At 70.6% G+C, this 1206-nt stretch overlaps 1 protein-coding gene across 1 annotated transcript in view; it reads right to left on the bottom strand.

Moving 5' to 3' along the window:
• The window catches only part of SLC38A7 (solute carrier family 38 member 7), a 43413-nt gene that overhangs the window by 21810 nt on the left and 20397 nt on the right, over positions 1 to 1206 (bottom strand). Inside the window, exon 3 of the mRNA XM_075333544.1 lies at positions 244 to 299. Coding sequence (XP_075189659.1) covers positions 244 to 299 — 56 coding nt within the window. The remainder of the gene's footprint in view (positions 1 to 243; positions 300 to 1206) is intronic.

Here is a 1206-nt window from a genome sequence, read left to right as displayed (position 1 = left end):
CCGAGCATCAAAGCAAACCAGAGCCAGCGCCCCCCTCCGCCCGAGCATCAGAGGCCAACCAGAGCCAGCTCCCCCCCGTCCCTCGAGCGTCAGGAGACCAACCAGAGCCAACGGTCCACCCACCGAGCGTCAGAGGCCAACTAGAGCCAACGGCCCACCCACCGAGCGTCAGAGGCCAACTAGAGCCAGCTCCCCCCGTCCCTCGAGCGTCAGGAGACCAACCAGAGCCAACGGCCCACCAACCGAGCGTCAGAGACAAACCAGAGCCAGCGGTCCACCCACCGAGCGTCAGAGGCCAACTAGAGCCAACGGCCCCCCGAGCATCAGAGGCAAACCAGAGCCAGCGGCCCACCCCGAGCATCAGAGGCCAACCAGAGCCAGCGGCCCACCCAGCGAGCATCAGAGGCCAACCAGAGCCAGCGCCCCCCCCCCCCTTCGCCCGAGCATCAGAGGCCAACCAGAGCCAGCGGGCCCCCCCTCCGCCCGAGCATCAGAGACCAACCAGAGCCAACGGCCCACCAACCGAGCGTCAGAGACAAACCAGAGCCAGCGGTCCACCCACCGAGCGTCAGAGGCCAACTAGAGCCAACGGCCCCCCCGAGCATCAGAGGCAAACCAGAGCCAGCGGCCCACCCCGAGCATCAGAGGCCAACCAGAGCCAGCGCCCCCCTCCCCCCCTTCGCCCGAGCATCAGAGGCCAACCAGAGCCAGCGGGCCCCCCCTCCCGCCCGAGCATCAGAGGCCAACCAGAGCCAGCGGGGCCCCCCCTCCGCCCGAGCATCAGAGGCCAACCAGAGCCAGCGGCCCCCACCTCCGCCCGAGCATCAGAGGCCAACCAGAGCCAGCGCCCCCCCCCCCCTCCACCCGAGCATCAGAGGCCAACCAGAGCCAGCGGCCCCCACCTCCGCCCGAGCATCAGAGGCCAACCAGAGCCAGCGCCCCCCCCCCCCCTCCACCCGAGCATCAGAGGCCAACCAGAGCCAGCTCCCCCCCGTCCCTCGAGCGTCAGGAGACCAACCAGAGCCAGCTCCCCCCCGTCCCTCGAGCGTCAGGAGGCCAACCAGAGCCAGCGCCCCCCCCCCCCCTTCGCCCGAGCATCAGAGGCCAACCAGAGCCAGCGCCCCCCCCCCCCCTCTTCGCCCGAGCATCAGAGGCCAACCAGAGCCAGCGCCCTCCCCCCCCCACTCCCGCCCGAGCATCAGAGGC

The sequence above is a fragment of the Anomaloglossus baeobatrachus genome, unplaced genomic scaffold, assembly GCF_048569485.1.
Source record: "Anomaloglossus baeobatrachus isolate aAnoBae1 unplaced genomic scaffold, aAnoBae1.hap1 Scaffold_86, whole genome shotgun sequence".
NCBI lineage: Eukaryota > Metazoa > Chordata > Amphibia > Anura > Aromobatidae > Anomaloglossus > Anomaloglossus baeobatrachus.
This window is presented reverse-complemented; position numbering and strand designations above follow the sequence as displayed.